This window comes from Labrus bergylta, chromosome 17 (genome assembly GCF_963930695.1).
Source record: "Labrus bergylta chromosome 17, fLabBer1.1, whole genome shotgun sequence".
Lineage (NCBI taxonomy): Eukaryota > Metazoa > Chordata > Actinopteri > Labriformes > Labridae > Labrus > Labrus bergylta.
The window spans coordinates 8120301-8138286 of record NC_089211.1 but is presented as its reverse complement, the minus strand read 5'-3'; the positions used below and the strand labels follow the sequence as shown (position 1 = coordinate 8138286).

Below are 17986 nucleotides of genomic sequence, written 5' to 3'. Positions count from 1 at the left end.
GGTTAATAACGGCGTGCCACATCGTGCTGTTGATTTTGTTGCTGACACTCGCGTCTCGTTAGACTGTATCGTTATCGGTGTCGTGTATGTCTCATGTATATCATCTGACACCAGAGGTCGTCTCTACAACGCGCTGAAGACGCTAGCAGAGTCAGATTTACCTTAAAGCCGGTCATATTACTGAAACCTGTCAGCTGACATCAGTCTTCTTTGTCTCCTCACAACACCGCCCCCTCTGCTGGTCGCTGCACATCGTCTCAACACTGCCGTTTCACTCAGAGACCTTCAGGGGGCGCCAGAGTGCACCAACCCAAACTCCTACGTCCTGCTGCGTGTGTGTGTGTGTGTGTGTGTGTGTGTGTGTGTGTGTGTGTGTGTGTGTGTGTGTGTGTGTGTCCATTTTGTAAAGGGAGGGAGTTTGTTTTCTGCATGTGTTTGTGATTCCTGCACTCACACAGCGGCGGGTTTTCCTCACCGCCACATGCGGCACTAAGCACACGAGTTATATAACAGCAGCATTTATCATCAGCGGTTGTTAAATTCACCAGAAACCACAACGAGCAGTTATCCCTCTGTCTTTGTTTTACAGCTCGTTGTTAAAGACTCAGAGAAACGTGTGTGTGTGTGTGTGTTTCACCACAAATTACTGTTGTAAACTTCAGAGAGAGGATTAGTTTCCTCGTTTAAGGAGAAGTTTAACAGCCAGCATCGTGCTGCTTTAGAGATAAAGCGTGCTGATTATTACTCGTTACCGTCTATGAAACCAAACAGAGTTAAACTGTGACCGTTACTGACGGATTAGAGAGCAGGCGGCCGGGTTTGAAGGCCCTGACACACCAAGGAGATCTTCGCCCGTCGGTCCTAGATGGACCGTTGGTGGACTGTGGTGTGTCCAGCTCCGTCGCTACGATTACAGACTACCGCCCCCTGCTGGCATGGACAGTTATTTCCTCTCACTGCAGAACATTCGTGGTGGTTGGCCGTCGGCTGTAGTCTTTGCGGTGTGTTAAAGTGCAACTTTTTGACCAAAGGTGATGTGAGGCGACGCCACAGTTGGCCTCATCACCACTAGTTCTTTGCTGTCTGCTTGGTGCTGCAGAGGAACATGCATTTGATTTCCATTCGTGAGGCCGGATTGAAGTTTCAGCTCCGATACCAATCCCTGGACTTTGAGACCGGATCAAACGTTTTCAGCCTGTCGGTCCGATATCCAACGCCAGGATCTGATCGGTGCATCCCGAGAAATGATTACCATAGAAGATGGTTCCTGTTCTGTGTCTTTAGGACGTTTTTCAGGAAAGATTTCAGGTTTGAATTAAAGTGTGTTTGTAAAATTGTCTCAGCTGCTTAGAAATCTCATCGTTCTTGTTAAACCAAACGTCACTTTCCTGCTCCAAACAGTGATGTGTTTGAGACAAATGATGTGGGAAACTGTGTGTAACGTGTGTGTGTGTGTGTGTGTTGTAAACACCACATCAGACACGGTGTGTGTGTGTGTGTGTGTGTGTGTGTGTGTGTGTGTGTGTGTGTGTGTGTGTGTGTGTGTGTGTGTGTGTGTGTGTGTGTGTGTGTGTGTGTGTGTGTGTGTGTGTGTGTGTGTGTGTGTGTGTGTGTGTGTGTGTGTGTGTGTGTGTGTGTGTGTGTGTGTGTGTGTGTGCGCGCGCTCAGGGTCAGACCAAGTCTCTGGCTCTCTCTGTAGAAACATTATTTCACAGTAATTAAGACAGATTGTAGGAAAGTCTGCGAGTCAGCTCATGTTTTCCAGATTCTTCTGAAACTCCTTTAAAAGACGCCAGAAGTCAGATATGGAATTTTCCTCTTGTTAAATAATTATCACTTTCTTTATTCTTAAAATTTTTTTTATTTACTAAAGTCTGAAGATAAAGAAAGACACATCTGAGCACAGAGGAGCTTCATGAAAAACCTCAACTTTCTCCTTTCTTCAGATTATCCACCTCTCCATGAGTCAGCATTTCTTGTGTGTGTGTGTGTGTGTGTGTGTGTGTGTGTGTGTGCGCTGTAAACACCACATCAGACACGGTGTGTGTGTGTGTGCGCTGTAAACACCACATCAGACACGGTGTGTGTGTGTGTGTGTGTGTGTGTGTGTGTGTGTGTGTGTGTGTGCGCTGTAAACACCACATCAGACACGGTGTGTGTGTGTGTGTGTGTGTGTGTGTGTGTGTGTGTGTGTGTGTGTGCGCTGTAAACACCACATCAGACACGGTGTGTGTGTGTGTGTGTGTGTTCAGAGGTCCAATTTAGCGAGTGACTCGTTGACCCTGTGTTGTGTTTCAGGGATCTACTTGCTGGACATGATCTACATCGACTCGGCCTATCCGGCGTCAGACAGCATCATAGAGACGGAGCAGCGGACCAATCAGATGAACAACCTGCTGAGAGTCATCTCTGACCTGCAGGTGTCCTGCAAATATGGTGAGACAACAAACACCTTTGTTATGACTCAGCAAACGGGGATAAAGCTAGTAAAGGTTAATATGGCTGTTAACAGATAAAAGGCTTCGTTAGCGATCAAATAAATCACAATCCATTATTCAAAGTGTTGGCAATGACGTCACTCAAACAGAGTTTTGCTTATCTTAAAGGACCAGTATGTAGCTCTGACCCCTAGTGTTTATAATGGGTACTGCAGTCTAAATTATCATCATAGAGAGCTGTCTCCCCCCCCTCCTCTCTAGAGTCCATGCTCACAGGTCACCATGTGGTGGACACTGAAGCTTCAGTGTTTATCCAGCTCTGCATTGGTCTGTAAACCTTTCTGTGTTCTAACCTCTCTCCATTTTTCAAAAGCATCTCCAATATTGATCCTAGTTTGAGCACGTTTCTGCTCGTGGAGCTTATTAGAAACATGCAGAGGCTTTTTAGGTCGAGTACAATCACTTCTATCTGAACCACTTCTCTTGCCCGCTTCCATCACTGCAACACCTGTTGACCTGATAACTGCTCTCATATCTGGCAAACCGAGGGGCGTCCAAAACGGGCGTGTGGGTGTGGGTGTATACCACGATGTGAAAGTCTGCAGAGGAGAAATTTGGGTATAAAAGTATTGAACCTGGACTTTTTTTTTTTTTTCAGTTATCGTTGTCTTTAAAATGGACTTGAACTATAAAAGGTTAAAAGTTACCTCTTCCCCCCCGTGTCTCCTCAGATTACCTGGTGACCCTCCCTCATGTTCAGAAGTATCTGCTGTCAGTCCGGTACATTGAGGAGCTGCAGAAGTTTGTAGAAGACGACAACTTCAAGTAAGTTTCACATTCACACCAACACTACCAGTAGATGAAGCTCCACCTTATGTCCAGACGACACAGACATGCTCTTAAACTCGGCTCAGAAGCTGCTCTCTGCTCTGACTCGTGGAAACATGGAGGCGAGAAGATGTCTGGGTTCAGTGAGACGAAGCAGTGTGAAACGACAGACAGCTGCTTTGATTTTCTCCTCAGAGACTGAAGATAAAACATCCCACGGCTCTGATGACTTTCTCAGACGGACACTCTAAAGCACTTTTCACAAATGCACTTTTGAGGCAGGCTGCCGCTGAACTCTGCTCGGGTAGCCTGTTCACAGGTGCACCTCACAGCGGGCGACGTGACGAGGGGGGGAGGGGGGGTTAGGAGGCGGGACGTAATGGAAAAAGAGCAACGCAGGAGTCTGACACTATGATGAGAATATCCGCCTTGATAACAATGCTTAGTGTCGTCCAACATATTAACAATATCAGCAAAAAAATAGAGAAGAACATACTGGTGAACAGAAAACAAAGAGGAGGAGTTCGATGACGTGCACAGAGATCGTAGCGGTGGTGTGCAGACAGTCTATAGATGGCACTGGTTGCAGGATATAAATCCCATCACCCCCTCCAACTCGCTCGCTTGCAGTGAATATTTCCACTCAGCTTCACACAGAACATTTACCTAGGGGGCTGGCAGGAAAATCTCAGTGTAAGAGTCAGTGTGAAAAATGTAGCTGCTTGCATTAATACATGAAGCTCGCCCTGTTTTGAGGAGTTTTGTGCAGGTGTGAAAGAATAATGTTACTCTTGTTTTCCTTTCACCTCTGAAGTTAGCAAAGCTCCAACAGCTTCAGAGTTGCAGTTTGCTCGAGGTTTTGTTAAACTCTGCAAAAAGAAGATCTAATTATCATTTCACTGCCCAGGGACTACAGATGTAAATTAGCTTATAGCTATCTCTGGTACAGCTAATTGGCTGTACACTGTCCCTGTCAAAATAAACAAATAAATAAAAAATAAAAATCATGATGTCAGGGCGCTGGTGATGCAGTGGTTAGTGCGCGCGCCCCATGTAAGGAGGCTGTAGTCTTTCAAGCAGGAGGCCTGGGTTCAAATCCAGCCTGTGCCTCCTTTCCCGCATGTCATTCCCACTCTTTCTCACTCCCCCTGATTTCTGACTCTGTCCACTCTCCTATCTCTCCATTAAAGGCACAAAAAGCCCCCAAAAAAATCTTTAAATTTTTAAAAAAAGAAATCATGATGTTAATTTGCTTTTCATCTTTTGTCCTTGTCTGTCTTCTTTATTTTTGCTAACAAGGTAATCCCACAAATGATCAAACTCACAAATGAAGGACTCAGAGATTGTAAAAAGTTTATAGAAAAGTTAAAATCTCGTCTGCAGCAGTTTAATAAAGATGGATTAGGGCAGCGGAGGTTTCTAACTCATATTACATAAGTTTTTAAATGACTAAAGTGTGTGTGTGTGTTTATGTGCTAGATGACACACACACACACACACACACACACACACACACACACACACACACACACACACACACACACACACACAGAGTTGAAGTAATGACGGTGGTGATGAGACAGAAACCAGACTGCACAGGTCGTGAGAGACACAAAGTTTGCTCGACTCTCCTCCTCTGTCTTCCTTCAGTCGTTCTCTCATTAATGAGCTTTACCCCCCCCCCCCCCCCCCCCCCCCCACCACCACCACCACCCGCACCCTCAGAGTCAATAAATACTTTCCTATGTTCTGCTGAGAGGCAGGATCGCACTCCCCAACTTACCACATTCATGAGACTGTTCCATGTGCTGGTTGTCCAAACTGAGCGTGTGCAGACACGAGGACAAACTGAGCGCGAGCAGACAGGAGGACAAACTGAGCGCGAGCAGACAGGAGGACAGACTGAGCATGTGCAGACAATAGACTGAATAATAAAATGGACAGCAGACCTCTCAAAGGGAGTGAAGCCAAAGTTTTTAAAGCTCCCCCTGCTGACACAGGTCTTTTCAAAACACGCAGCCATAAGTCAACAGAAACTTTGTAACAAAATAAAACGGGGGTGCCATAATCAGTCACTCATCAAAACTCTCATGAAGTAGCTCACAGTCCAAACATTTTCCTCCTTGCACACCTGCCCCCCTCAGCAAATCAGGTCGGTGGTCGCAGGAAGTCCCGCCCCCTCTCTTGCTTGACAGCGATGCAATGCAACCAAGATATCCAAGACCTCTGAATTTGACAATCCAAGCTGTTGAGTCCTGCAGGAAATCTGGTCTAAATCTTCTTTGTGTGTGTTAAAGATCTTAAATGTAATACTGGAGGTGTGCAGTGACCCTGCAGGGAGTGTGTGATGTAAATATATTTCTCTGTTAAATCTGACATCACTGATGGAAACGTGTCTGTGTTTCAGGATTTCTCTGAAGATTGAACCTGGAAACAGCTCCCCTCGCATCGCTTCCTCCAAAGAAGACCTGGCAGGTAACGCACGCCTTAAGTATATATATAAATACGTGTTTGGCCCGTCTCCACTCATTTAGGGGAGTGGAGCTGATAGATTTCTACTTTGGTCAATGTGTTCTTCTACTGTCTCCTCTGGGCTCCATCAGTCCATGTGGTTCTGTGGTTCTGTGATTACCGTGGGAACCTCTTTGACTCGGGACTCCAGCAGTTGCTGCTCCATTCTGCGCTCTGAAAACGCAGTTTGGGTGTTGATGAATGAGAGAGCTCGGAGCTGTAACATACACATAGCTGCTGGAAGTTTGGGGTTAAAATCTTCTTTTCTGATGAAGAATTTGTAGTTTTGTTTTCAATTCTTGATCATCTGTTGAAAGAATGAAATCCAGCCAGCCTTGTGGTTGAGTTATTGAAACCAGAGAAGGTCTGTGATGACTAGAAGCATGTGTTTAGAAGGGACACAGAATGATGAACGCTCACTAACAGCTCTGTGCAGGTGCAGTTAGTCACATCAGGTCGGTGTAGTGACAGCTGATGGATTCTTTGATTAGCTTGGAAAACAAAGCAGCAGAAGAGAGCTAACAGGCCGTCCTGAAAGAACTACACTAACAACCAAACGCAAACATCCACCTCCTGTTTCTCCTCCATCCTCCTCACCTGTCTGTGAGCTGTGATGTCATCACCTGTCTGTGAGCTGTGATGTCCTCACCTGTCTGTGAGCTGTGATGTCATCGTGCAGGTGAGGAGGAAGAATGATGTTTAGACAGCTCAGAGTGGATTGAAGAGGTTAACTAGGACATGTTGGACTTCCTTTATTGTTCTTCTTGTGTAGTGTTGATACTCTGGAGGGCTTTATTTGAGGAGGGGGGTGTGATGAGGTGATGTAATGCAGCAGGGACAGGCTGAGATCTGGATGTGGGTCTGAGTGATAATGAGAGAAGCCCACCGAGCCAAATTGGAGACGGGACGAAGCTCTGCAGCTGTGAGAGAGCGAGCTGAGAGGACGTGTGGTCACACTGAGAACACGACGACTTAAAGATGAAGTCATGTGGGAGAGATCTGCTGCTAGGTTATCACAATAATCAAACCAGAGATACATTTAAAAAAAAACATTTTTTTAATTAGTATAACAAGCGGAGAGTAGTGTTTACAACAAATCCAAGATGGCCGCCAAAGCAGAGTCAGTCACTCAGGTCGTTTTCGCTCCTAACCTGTTTGATTCGGTGAAAACTAATTCGAGTCAGTTTACCAAAATTGTCTGTAGGTGTGAATGTGTGGCTGGTTTACTGTGATTGACAGGCGATCAGTCCAGGGTGTAACCCCGCCTCTCGACCAATGACAGCTGTGATTGGTTCCAGCCCCCCTGCGACCCCGTACGGGAAAAGCGGGATATATAATGGATGTAAGGTTCCCAAGGATTTTAATCTGCAGCATTTTGTCATGTAATAAGTTTGGAAACAACATCGGTAATAATCTGGAAATCTTGCCGTCTTATTTTTAGAAATAAATGGTCTTTAATTATTCTTCTAGTTTAAAGATCCGTGGTTAAAGTGAACTAAAGCGTCCCGTGGGTTGAGTTAACGATGCAGCTAATAGCTGTCTGTCCTCTGGGACGAACATGTCCATGAGTTTCCATACAGTCATGTCTGCAGCCTGGACCTCCACAGGCTGGGATCTGTTTGTAACAATCGCCATGGTAACGGCTGTTCTCTCTCTGTCCATGTGTGTCTGCTACACATTAGTTAGCGTTCTCGTTCTCTCTGTTGTTTGTGTGTGCTGACCTGCTGATCTCTGCACAAAAAGAAGGAAAAGTTCTGATTTCACTTAAAGACTCGTCTTTCAGTGCCAGCAGTGTTACACTCTGCAGTCTCTCTAATACACACAACCTGAGCGAGTCACGGACAGAGGAGGCATGTGTCTGAACTGTTGCAGAGAGATGATTGGCCAAGAGGACAGCCTGTCGGAGAAGTTTTCTAATCTCAGCGTTTCTTTTCTGATGTAAAAAAAGAAAAACATCCTGTGAAAGGAGATTAGATTCATGTGAACATGAGCACGAATCATGAAAGAATGAACTTTATAAGAACTGGAGTGAGCCTAAATAAAGAGCATAAACTATTTCGGCAATTAAAGAGTAAAATGCTGAGGCTAAAATGGGTTAAATGTGCAGAAAAGTTGAGGTGATTGGAATAAATTTGAAGACCACGTAGAGTTTGCAAGTTCTAGTTGGAATTATGTGGGGGAAAAAAAGTGCAGTTCCTCGAGTGTCCACTAGAGGCTGGCTGCAGAAGCACAGGAAGTCACATACACACCCATTCTAAAAAGCCTGTTTTTACAGCAGAGATGAACATGTTTACAGCCTGGTTAAAAAAACAAACAGGTCTGATTAGCTCATGTCTCGATCGACACACACTGTACGGGGGGTGAATGTTTTGATGACTCATCAGTTTTGATTGGATGAAGGATAAGAGTTATTCACAATAAGGCGTGTAGCTGACATGATTGACAGGTCTGATTAGCTCATGTCTTTTCTACAGCTAAAAAAAACCCCTTCCAACAGAAGGTTTGTCATTATGACCAAATTTTGCATCATATGTAGGATGACTGTACGTCCCATTCTCGAGCTCCGGGTTTGAGTCCCCAAAAATATCTCTAAAACACTAATATGTTCCGTTTGAACCAAAACATTACAACATGCTAACATCACTGCTGTGTCTCTATGTCAATCAAAGTCTGTTTTAACCGACAGAGAAACATCACTAACGCACCACGAGTCAAAGGTCAACACGGATCGGTCTGTACGCGTGTCAATCAATCTCAGGGTTGCAGCTGTTATGTTAGCAAGGATCCAGAAAAAGGGAAAAATGTCAGTAAGAGCAAACGATCAGCTTTGAGTCTGATTGGACACACAGGTGCTGACAGGAAGTGACCAGAGGCAAAGCACAACATTGAGGGCAGTTCTTGAGAGCTCTAATCAGTATAGAAACCATCTTATAAGACGTCATTATCAAACAAAAACCATCGTCACAACCATCATCATCATCAACAATATGGAGACCATCATCATTAACTTAGTAGGTATTCATGAAAGAGCTGGGTCTTTAGCTTTTTCTTAAAGGTTCAGAGTCTAGTCAGAGACTTAGGACCCTGTTGTGAAGGTTGGATCAGACGCCTTTCATTGGCAGAGCGTAGTGGACGAGAGGGAGTGTAGACCTGGAGGAGAGAGTTAAGCAAACACCGCCTGCTCAGGAGGAAACCTTTACCTCCCACCTTGTGTGACCAGTGCATACCGATCTGTGGATCGATACATGGGGGGGTTTGAGGTCAAAAAGTGTGGTCTTTGTTTTGTTTTTTTTGTATTATATCCTTGCTTTAATACAGTGTATAGCTTCTGTACAGTTTACTTAATTGACTTAACTGTTACTACATCCTATTTATTTATTTTATTTTATTTGTACTTTTCTAATCTTTTTTCTAGAATATAATGTTATTCTATTTTATATATAATTTTAACTTTTTTGTAGAAGCTGACTCGGGGAGAAACGTACAAAAATTCCAATGTACCTGTACTGTCCTGTACTTGTGCAAATGGCAATAAACATCTATTCTATTCTAGAATTGCACCAAAGTAACGGAGTAAACTCCCTAAATGAGTTTCCAGAGTGAAACTTCAAAGTGTCCTGAAACTGTTAGCGCTCTGTTTACTTCTGTGGATGTAAAATGTGCACTTTGAGTTTTCTTCCATTGTGTTTTTAGTTCCCTCTTTAATGTTTGGATATGAAAGAGACGCTTGATGAGCTGGTGCACATTTTCCTACATGACAGTGCAGCTTCAGGAGTGTCTCATCACCACAGGATAATGTTCCTCAGGCGGCTCTGACCATCACGCCACGTTATGTAACATGGCAGCAAAATCCTGCTCTGGCTGTAAGCGGCGGTCTGCGGGCCTGTTCAGTATAAACAAGTGTCATTCAGTGGCACACACACACACACACACACACACACACAGTCAGTCAGTCACACACACGCTGCCAAACAGAAGAATGCACTGCTGTCACTCTCTCCATGTTCACGCTGTCGGAGAGATGGCACGCTGCTCTGAACATGTGCACGGAGAAAAAACACGAGAGACCCCATCTGACCTGATGTGTGTGTGTGTGTGTGTGTGTGTGTGTGTGTGTGTGTGTGTGTGTGTGTGTTTTTGTGTGTGAGACTGTGCTGCTGTGTGTGTGTGTGTATGCGTGTGTGTTTTTGTGTGTGTGTATGCGCGTGTGTGTAGGTTGCTGTGTGTGTGTATGCGTGTGTGTGTGTGTGAGACTGTGCTTGTGTGTGTGTGTATGCGTGTGTGTGTCTGTGCTTTTGTGTGTGTGTGAGACTGTGCTGCTGTGCGTGTGTGTGTGTGAGACTGTGCTACTGTGTGTGTGTGTGTGTGTGTGTGTGAGACTGTGCTACTGTGTGTGTGTGTGTGAGACTGTGCTACTGCGTGTGTGTGTGAGAGACTGTGCTACTGTGTGTGTGTGTGTGTGTGTGTGTGTGTGTGAGACTGTGCTGCTGTGCGTGTGTGTGTGCGCGTGTGCGTGTGTGTGTGCGTGTGCGTCGGGTATCATCTTATTTAAATTGTGTGTTTGTGACGCTGCTGATGGACCTTCTTCTGATTTTCTCACCACAGTCTGTTTAACTCGTTCTGGATGTTTGTGTTTCAGCCGCTCGGTGAGACACGGAGCACACGTGTGCACGAGCTCACCACGTGTACACGCGCTCACATCCATCGCCCGCAGCACGACTTCACTGAGAGCGCTCCCTGAGGGCGGGCATGATCGACTCCTGATTATTAAAAAACTGCTCCTCCTCAGTGAGCGTTTCAGTGTTCTCATATCTACAGAATGTTAATCCAACATCCTAACCCTGACCCCTGACCCCTGACCCCAATCACACAATATGGACCACACCATTATAACTTGGTATCAGTGTATCAGAATAGCACCAAAGTAATCGAGTACATTCCCTAAACCTCTGTGGAAAAGGAGAAGGAAATGTCTTGTTTTTTAACCTTTGTGTTTTTAGCTCTCTTTTTGCTGACTGTGCAGATCTCCAGACTCTGTGTGTGTGTGTGTGTGTGTGTGTGTGTGTGTGTGTGTGTGTGTGTGTGTGTGTGTGTGTGTGTGTGTGTGTGTGTGTGTGTGTGTGTGTGTGTGTGTGTGTGTGTGTGTGTGTGTGTGTCTGTGTGTGTTTATGAGTAAATAGTGGAGGCACTTTAGGACGGAGTGAGTCCCTGAGGGATCCCATTAAGCTGCCACTTTACACAGATTCATTCATTTTCATGATGACTAAATTACAGATGAGTAAAGATTTCCCTCCTCGTGTTTTTCATTTGTAATAACTCTTTCGCCTGACGTCATGCACGTGTGTTCCTCCAAACCGGCAGACGCTACAATCATAACCAGCTGTTTTTTTGTTTGTGTGTGTGTGTGTGTACATGTGTGTGTGAAGCTGCAGTTCACACTCTTTATGAGGCTCTGAAGGCTTGTTTTCACTTTATAGCTCAAATGATCCTAATGCTCCGTCCTGCTGCATCACCTGACCTCAGATTTATTTTGGGTGACTGACTCTCCCGTTTGTCCGTCACGATCCACTCAGCTCGACCTCGGTCCGGTTGAAGGTCCTTAGAGGTCCCCAAACGTTCATACAGTCACTGAACTCAGGCCAGGTTTACAGGAGACCCTACAGGAGTCCATGGTCCTGATGTGATGTTGCATGTCAGCATGGCAAGAACTCTATTTCACAAACAGGGGGCGCTAACAGCCATGCACAGTAAGAGTGACGGAGCGAGCGTCTGCTGAGCGTTGGCGGTAACTGCGCCGCAGTATTTATCAGAGATGTGGTCAAAACGTACGAGCTGAACTCTGTTTGGTGATGTTTTGTGTGTTTCAGGTCTGTCTGAGGTTTCTGTCTCGATGAGGTACAACAGACGGCCCACCTGCCCTGACGCCTCTGTGGGGGTCCACATCCCCACCCCCCCTCCCTCCCACCACAGGAAGAGCCACAGTCTGGGGAACAAGTGAGTGCCGGGTCGTCTCCCAAACGTGGACTCAGGATTTTATTCATGCATCAAAAAAATGAATCTGTGTGAAAACCTGAGTCACAAATTAAGGCCCCGTGTTCACCTGGATGTTTTTATTCAAGCAGAAAAGCGCCGGCTGTGCGCTCAGGAGTGTTTGCATGAAGCGTTTGTGCGCTGAGAAGAAAAGCTGCACGTCCGTCCTGTCTCCGTGACAACAGTCTGTTGACAACGGTCGGAAAAAGATGCTCGGCCATGCCCTTTTTCTCCAGGCGGCCGCTTTCTGCTGCGAACGCTCTACTCATTAAAAAATATTTTAACAAGACGCTGGCGATCAGAAAAAAGGGCTAGGTGGAAACGGGGTGTAAAGAGAGAGAATAATTAGTCAAATGTTGAACACCTAGTGGTCACTAAGGGTTACTACAACAACACATAGTGTTGCACAGTAGAAGCAAACTGCAGCAGGAAGTGATCTAAAGTTTCCCTGCTTCAGTCTGTATTTAATTTTAACAGGATGAGACAGAACGGGAGAACAGCTGAATGAGTAACAAACATGTGACTGACAAACAAACTAACAACCTGACTTTATGTAACGACCAGCTGCAGCGCTCAGGATGTCTGACCACGATGAAGCCAACACCACAACAAGAGCAGAGCTGGACACAAATCTGTTAAAATAAAACAGAAACACAGTTTTAGAGTTCTGATGTTAAAGGTCCTGATCACAGACGCTTTAAACAAACTGACATCAGCCTCCTCCTGATGAACACGTGAGGACTAAATAACCCTGTGACAAGTAAGGTCAGGTACCGATTGGATGTAATCGTTTCCAGTTCTTGATGAACTTGAGTCTGATTCTGAGTAAAAAGACACAGGAACAAAAATTATCCTTCCTTTATTGGTAGAACTTTTAGTCATCTGTCGGATCCAATTTTTCAAATTCAATTCAAACCTTTCAAACCAACAACAACAGCAAACATTTATAATCAATTACAGAAACAACTGAGATCAACCAAAAACAGTTTGAACCAAAGTGGATCGAAATCAAAATCCTAAACTCTGCAAGAGAAGAGAGGGGAGGGGATTTTTTTTACCAGAATCCCACTGTGACATCACAAGGAGAGCACATTTGAAACAGAGCATTTTTCTCTGTGTTGTAAGACTTATGCAGACCACAAACAAAGGACTGGATGGGTTTATTTCACATTTTGTGAGTCAGTAGACACTCAGGTTACCCAAATATATGTTCAGAAACACTGTACAAGTGGATTATTCATAATATGTCTCCTTTAAGAACGAGCCAATCAGAAGAACGGGTCATGTAGGTGCCTGAAATCCCCTCCTACAGGTGTGTGATGTTCGGTGGAAGTTTTCTGATGAGGGCTTTGAAAATGTATTAAAAACCTGATGCTTGTTGCGCTTCTCCTCTAGAGAAGGCCGACTGACCTTCTCTTACAGCTCACTGTGATGAGGGCCGGATCGATCACCAGGTATCAACCTGAGGGTGGAGTGATCGACGGCGTCCAGAGGCTTCAGAGATGAAGCTTCAGATGTCAGATCATAAAGACGAGCCATCAGTGTCAGAAACCCTCCTCGATAACCAGACTGAACGCTGTCACTGTTGGTTTAATATTTTTAAAGATTAGCAGGATTGTAGCTGGACGAGGGATATTTTTACAGTTTCAGAGTTCTTAAGACTTCTATATGACTTCATGAGTAACAGTTTGATTCTGCCCGCAGCATGATGTGTCAGTACGGCATGTCAGAGAGCAGGAGTGCCACGTTTCCCATAGAGAAAGCACGCCACCTGCTGGACGACAGCTTCTTAGAGTCTCAGAGTCCGGTCAGGAACGATCCTCAGAGCACGTCAGTGTCCAACGGCCTCTCCTTAGGTCAGTTTCCTTCTTCTCCTCCTCCTCTTCTTCTCTTCCTGTTATTTAAAACTCTTCTTCTTCTGCTGCTGCCTCGTGCTGACTCATCAGTCTGAGGCGTGGAGTAAAGTGTTTCTTCTTCCTCACAGGCAGCAGTGAAAGCTCGTTTGGGGAGGAGCTCTCACCTGGGATGGAGAGGTAAGAGCCAATCACAGCACGCTTCTTTACCTTCATAAGAAGCCTCACAGGAGACCAATGAACCCTTAAAGGCTCCACTCCTTTTTAAATAACTTATTGAATATATTTCTCCTGACGTCTAAACCTGCAGTCACAGTGAGAAGGTTTTTCATTTTCTGTTTGTCAACAAATCCTGTAAAAAGACCAAAATCTTCACCGTGTCAGTCCGCCTATTATCACTGCAGCGACTCTCAGTCCTGTGTCTGCTGGTTCCTCCTGTAGACGTTACAGACGTCTCATTGAATATGTATTTATTTATTTAAAATAGTGACAGAGCACAATAATCAACATTAACGTGTAAATATGACAGATTGACGCCACAGGCTCATTTCCATCTGTAGTCCCTCAGCAGGTTGATGGTTCACATGTTTACATAAAAACATAACAACGACAAGAATATTAACTAGTGTTGTAGTCAAGACCAAACTAACTGAGACCGAGACAAACCTGAGACCAAGACCGATAAAGGGATCGAGACCCGGTCAAGACCAAGACCATAAATAACACTGAAAAATCCTCATCTTGTGTTTAGAGGCCGCGTCACTAACTTGACACGGCACAGGTTGCAGTCGTAGCTGTGGAATAAACCAAACTACAAATGAACTGAAGTTATTTGTTCTTTTTTTTTTTTTTTAATACTCTTTATTGAAAATTTCAATACCCCACACAGTACCCCCCCAACCCAAGTGGCCAGACAGTATATTCGACTAAACAGAAAGTATTAGAGAATAAAATAGAAAACACATGAAAAATAAAAAAAACAATAATAATGTAAAAAAGTAACAAACCTATATATATATGTAAATTGACATGCTCTTACACTCTTGCACATATACATGTTTATACATGAAAGGAAATAATAAGAATAATATTTGTTCTTTTAGAAAGAGGCGTTTCCCTTCTAATCACAGTAATGTAGTGGAAAAATAACCGATCAGTGGTGGTCTTGACCGGTCTTGATTTACAATCCACCTGGTCTGAGACCGAGACGAGACCGAGTACAAATGCATCAGACTCCAAGACTACACTTGAGACCTTCATGAAGTGGTCTGGAGAATTAGACCTTAAACTTGACATCAGTGTCTGTGTGATCAGACTCACAAACAGGATTTGGATCCAAAGTTCCTAAAGTCTAAAAATGGGATTTGTTGACGACAAGAAGGCGATGTGAACTTGTGAGCCTGCGACATGTTGATGAAGCGATGATTTAAATGTCTTTGAATGTTGCTAACATCCTGTCAGGTTTACTGTGTATCTGTGTTTGTCCCCGAGAGACGAGAGGAGAAACACACTTTATTCATATTGATAAGAGACAGATTAAGCAGACTCATGTGGGACTCACTGAGCAGCGTCCCGTCCAATCAGACTGACTGTGACATGTGTGACAAACAGGGGCCGCATGTATGCCACTCTGGGCCCCAACTGGAGGGTCCCACTCCGAAACTCGCCGCGGAGCCGCAGCTATGTTTACAGGTACAGTGAGGAGGGAGGAGCTCGCCTGAACGTTACCTCTGTGTTCTGTCACTTCATCCGCTCACTGCATGCCGACACACACTCTGTAACCAGGAGGAGGCGGGCTCTTTATCCCGCTGTGTGTGTGTGTGTGTAGTGACAGAGGCGTTCATTTCTCTGAGGGACGCAGCGACACACCGCCGACAGTCAGCTGACCGCCCTCTCCTGCTGATGATTCACTAATGCCCCGTGTTCACATGGCGTTTTGTCCAGAAAAGCGCTGACTGTGCGCTCGGGAGTGTTTGCATGAAGCGTTGTCTGCATGTTCGTCCTGTCGCTATGACAACAGTCTGTTACCAACAGCCGCCGTATGACCGACACTGCTCCGTTACTTTTTACTGCATGCTTTATATTTGAGATTGGGGAATATCAAACAATTTGAAAAGAGCACCCGTGATGTCGACAGCGCCTTTCTCAAAAGTTGAAATATTTTCAACTGGAGCGCTCGGAGCGGCCGCACAAAAAAAGGTGGAGTGCTCGGAAAAAAAAAAGAAGCTGGGCGCTGCGCTTTTCCTCCAGGTGTTTGTTTTCTGCTACAAGCGCTCTCTACTCATTGAAAACTATTTTAAAAAGACGCTACCGTTAAAAAAAAAAAAAAAAAAAAAAAAAAGCCAGGTGGACACGGGGCCGTAACATAAACACCTTCAAAAAACACAGAATTAACCCTTTAAAGTGGGAAGAAATACAGCGCTGCATGGACGCCATATTCCCGAGTGACGGGTTCTGGTTTCTGCTTGTAGTCAGAGTGAGCGGCGCCGTCATCCCGTCTGCGTAACGTCATATTGATTCTGCAGTGTTGACCCCGTCTGTGTTCACATCGCGTTACAGACACACAACGTGAAGAGAAACAACGCAGGCTCCACACACATGGAGACACACAGACACACACAGACACACACACACGCAGTCACACACACACACACACATACACACACACACATACACACACACACACACACACACACACACAGCGCTCTTCTCTGCTCATCCCGTCTGTATCGCCTCTGTTACTACATCCGATGGCGGCTCAGAGGTGTGACCTCGTCTCCTGATACGTCTCTGTGTGTTAAAGAGGAAGCGTCATGGGGCGTAAACATAGCGGCAGTGTGATTAGGGCTTGACACCGTGCACAGGTGTGTGTGTGTGTGTGTATGTGCTTCCTGTGTGTGTGTGTGTGTGTGTGTGTGTGTGTGTGTGTGTGTCAGGTAAACACTGAGTTTCTCTCCTGCATGCTCGCTCTGTACAAATCAGATTTTCTGTCTCCGTCATTCCCCGCCGAGTGGACTTCATTCCACTCGGCTTCTTCTGCGTTTTCCTGCTAATCCCCCCTGAGTGTCGTTCACTTTCTTCTTCTGTGGTAAAGTGACATATTGTGCTGCTAACCGTGAGATAAGCTGCACAAACAGCTTGTTATTTAGTGATTATAACGCTTTGCTACAAATCACAGACTAACAGGCTCCTCCCCCCCCGCAGCTCGTCTGCTGCCACCTCGTGTTACGGCTGCTGCGAGGCGGGCAGCGTGACCATCGAAGGACCTCTGAGGAGGAAAACGCTGCTGAAGGAGGGACGTAAGCCGCGGGTGAGACGATCTATAACCTGATGTGTTTGTTTTATCGTGTGAGGTGAAAATGTCTTACTCAGGTGTGTTTGTGTTTCCTGGGATCAGCTGTCATCCTGGACCAGGTTCTGGATCTGTCTGTCTGGATCTACGCTGACCTTCTACGGAGCCAAATCCCTGAGAGCCTCCGAGAGGAAGCATGTGAGTTAGAGATGATAAAACGCCTCGCTGCAGATTTAAACTGTCGCCCAGTTAAGAGAGAAATTTCAACTTCACTGCAGAGCTTTGAAAAACCTTGAACTGAAATCACGTCATTCTGAGAGAGGTGATGAGGCATGAATAGTTTCACAAACACTCAACAAAGGAGATGAAGGAAAGGAAAAGAAGGATGAGGAGGAGAGGAAGGATGAGGAGAGAAAGGAGAAGGATGAGGAGAGAAAGGAAAGGAGAAGGAAGGATGAGGAGGAGAAGGAAGGATGAGGAGAGAAAGGAAAGGAGAAGAAGGATGAGGAGGAGAGGAAGGATGAGGAGAGAAAGGAGAAGGAAGGATGAGGGGAGAAAGGAGAAGGAAGGATAAGGAGAAGGAAGGATGAGGAGAGAAAGCAAAGGAGAAGGAAGGATGAAAGGAAGGAAAGGACAAGAAGGATGAGGTGGAGAGGAAGGAAAGGAGAAGAAGGATGAGGAGGAGAGGAAGGAAAGGAGAAGTAGGATGAAGAGGAGAGGAAGGATGAGGAGAGAAAGGAAAGGAGAAGAAGGAAGGATGAGGAAAGGAGGAGAAGGAAGGAGGGGAGGAAGGAGGAGGGGAGGCAGGAAAAGGAGAAGAAGGAAGGAGGAGGAGAGGAAGGAAAGGAGAAGAAGAAAGGGAGGAGAGGAAGGAAAGGAGAAGAAGAAAGGGAGGAGAGGAAGGATTAGAAGGAGAAGGCAAACAGAAAGGAGAAGAGGAAGGAGATGAATGAGGAGAGGAAGGACAAGATAAATTAGAAGAAAGAGAAGAAGAAGGTGAATGTTCACTCCGACTTATTGTTTAAAGTTTAGTC

General features: G+C 45.4%; 1 protein-coding gene across 2 annotated transcripts in view; it reads left to right on the top strand.

Annotated features, from left to right (window-relative positions):
• LOC110000699 (ras-specific guanine nucleotide-releasing factor RalGPS1) overlaps positions 1 to 17986 on the top strand; it is a 65969-nt gene that overhangs the window by 41972 nt on the left and 6011 nt on the right. The window contains exons 9-17 of one of the 2 annotated variants that reach the window (XM_065965220.1): positions 2299 to 2436; positions 3170 to 3263; positions 5674 to 5741; positions 11645 to 11771; positions 13512 to 13663; positions 13792 to 13840; positions 15272 to 15352; positions 16865 to 16970; positions 17058 to 17150. In XM_065965220.1, coding sequence (XP_065821292.1) covers positions 2299 to 2436; positions 3170 to 3263; positions 5674 to 5741; positions 11645 to 11771; positions 13512 to 13663; positions 13792 to 13840; positions 15272 to 15352; positions 16865 to 16970; positions 17058 to 17150 — 908 coding nt within the window. The remainder of the gene's footprint in view (positions 1 to 2298; positions 2437 to 3169; positions 3264 to 5673; positions 5742 to 11644; positions 11772 to 13511; positions 13664 to 13791; positions 13841 to 15271; positions 15353 to 16864; positions 16971 to 17057; positions 17151 to 17986) is intronic. The other variant, XM_065965221.1, reaches the window with a different exon arrangement.